This window comes from Echinops telfairi, unplaced genomic scaffold (genome assembly GCF_000313985.2).
Source record: "Echinops telfairi isolate 266 unplaced genomic scaffold, ASM31398v2 ScPeMD7_2;HRSCAF=8, whole genome shotgun sequence".
Lineage (NCBI taxonomy): Eukaryota > Metazoa > Chordata > Mammalia > Afrosoricida > Tenrecidae > Echinops > Echinops telfairi.
The window spans coordinates 5,293,330-5,294,938 of NW_022103898.1; the positions used below are offsets into that span (position 1 = coordinate 5,293,330).

At 56.9% G+C, this 1,609-nt stretch overlaps 1 protein-coding gene across 1 annotated transcript in view; it reads right to left on the reverse strand.

Moving 5' to 3' along the window:
• Positions 1-1,609, reverse strand: part of UPK3A (uroplakin 3A) — a 23,926-nt gene that overhangs the window by 13,894 nt on the left and 8,423 nt on the right. Inside the window, exon 6 of the mRNA XM_004700639.2 lies at positions 5-88. Coding sequence (XP_004700696.1) covers positions 5-88 — 84 coding nt within the window. The remainder of the gene's footprint in view (positions 1-4; positions 89-1,609) is intronic.

Genomic DNA, 1,609 nt, shown 5'->3' on the forward strand with positions numbered 1-1,609 from the left:
AGGCTCCGTGGCCCCCAGGGACTTGGGGACAGCCTCCTGCGTGATCTGGGAGTCGTGGGTCAGTTCTCCATCAGCGTTCCCCATGTCCCTGGAGGAGGGTGAAGAGGGCCAGCGTTAAGCGGGCAGAGCCAACCAAGCCCTGTCCTGCAGAGGGGCGACCTCACACTTCGACATTCCTTTCACAGACTGTCTTAGCACGCCTTCTATGGAGCTTTACTGGTGCCACACCCTGAAGGTACGGTAAATCACCAGACCTGCTCCCCCAAAGGCCAAGATTGTATGGGAGTGTCATGGATTAGTTGTGCCCCCCACTCCCCAAATCTGTGTTGTAAACCCTATGAAGGAGTCCACACGGTCACGGAAGGTCTCTCTAGGAGTCAGAATCCATCAGCAGCCACGGCCTTGTGTGAAAGGCGCCCTGGTGGCACCGTGGTCAGAATCACAACGCTCAACCGAGAACCAAAAGGCCAGCCCACCAGCCGCTCCTCTCCCGCGGAGATTGAGCGAGGCAGGTCTACAGTGTCACGTAGGGTCGCTATGAGTCCAGATGGATGAGAGTGCTCACAAGAAGTTCCCCTCTGGAAATAAGACTTTATGTGAATGAGGCCCTATCAGTGGCCGGAGGAGCCCTGGTGGCGCCGAGGAGTGCGCGATGGGCTGCTACCTGGAAAGCAGCAGTTCGGAACCACCAGTCGCCCTGTGGGAGGAAGGCTTTCGATCCCGTGAAGAGTTACAGCCTCCGAAACTCGCAGGGACAGTTCTCAGAGGACGGGGTCGCTCTGAGTCAGTTTGGCTTTGAGTTGGATCGGTGTAGGGTGTGTTTTAAACCAATCACCTTTGAGATAAAGACCAGACTAGGCACGGAGAAAGACGCACACACGTGGAGGGAAGACCCAGGACACACACACGTTCAAAAGAGGCAAGGAGCCAAGAGAACCCCCCACTGCCTTTGAATGGACTCCGATTCGAGTGACCCACAGGACAGAACAGAACTGCCCCAGAGGGGTTCCATGGGAGCAAACAGCCACTTCTCTCCCCCTCAGAGCAACTGGTGGCTTTGAACTGCTAACCTTTCACTTAGCAGCCCGGTACTAACCAACCACTGTGCCACCAGGAGCCAAAGCTGAAGACACAAGGCCCTTCCCCCAGAGCTGACAGAGAGCGGAAGTGGTCCCCTAGCGGGCACCCTGAAGGACAAGAACGGAACTGTCTGGTTGTGAAAGGCACCCTCTTGTGGTGTTTCTGTGTTAGCCACACTTAGGGACTAAGTCAGGAAGAGGCCTCAGTAGCCAACAGCGACCACACCAGTCACTGCATGACCTTGGTGGAATCCAGGGGAAGGATTCCCGGGGGGGCGGGCCGAGAGAGACTGTCCAGGTGGCGTTCCAAGGCTAGTGACAGGGAAAGGTGACAGAGCTCTGGGGAATATGGGAGGTTAGGTGCAGCTGGGGCAGGTCTGGCGGAGGTGGTGGCAATAGAGCCAGGTGAAGCTCAGTTAACAGGAGCCTCCAGGGCCCAACGACCGGAGTCCCCAGGTGGTGCAACCAGTTACAGGCTGGGCTGTAACCAAAAGGCTTGAGTTGTGTTGGAACACTGCTTGCAAAAGGGG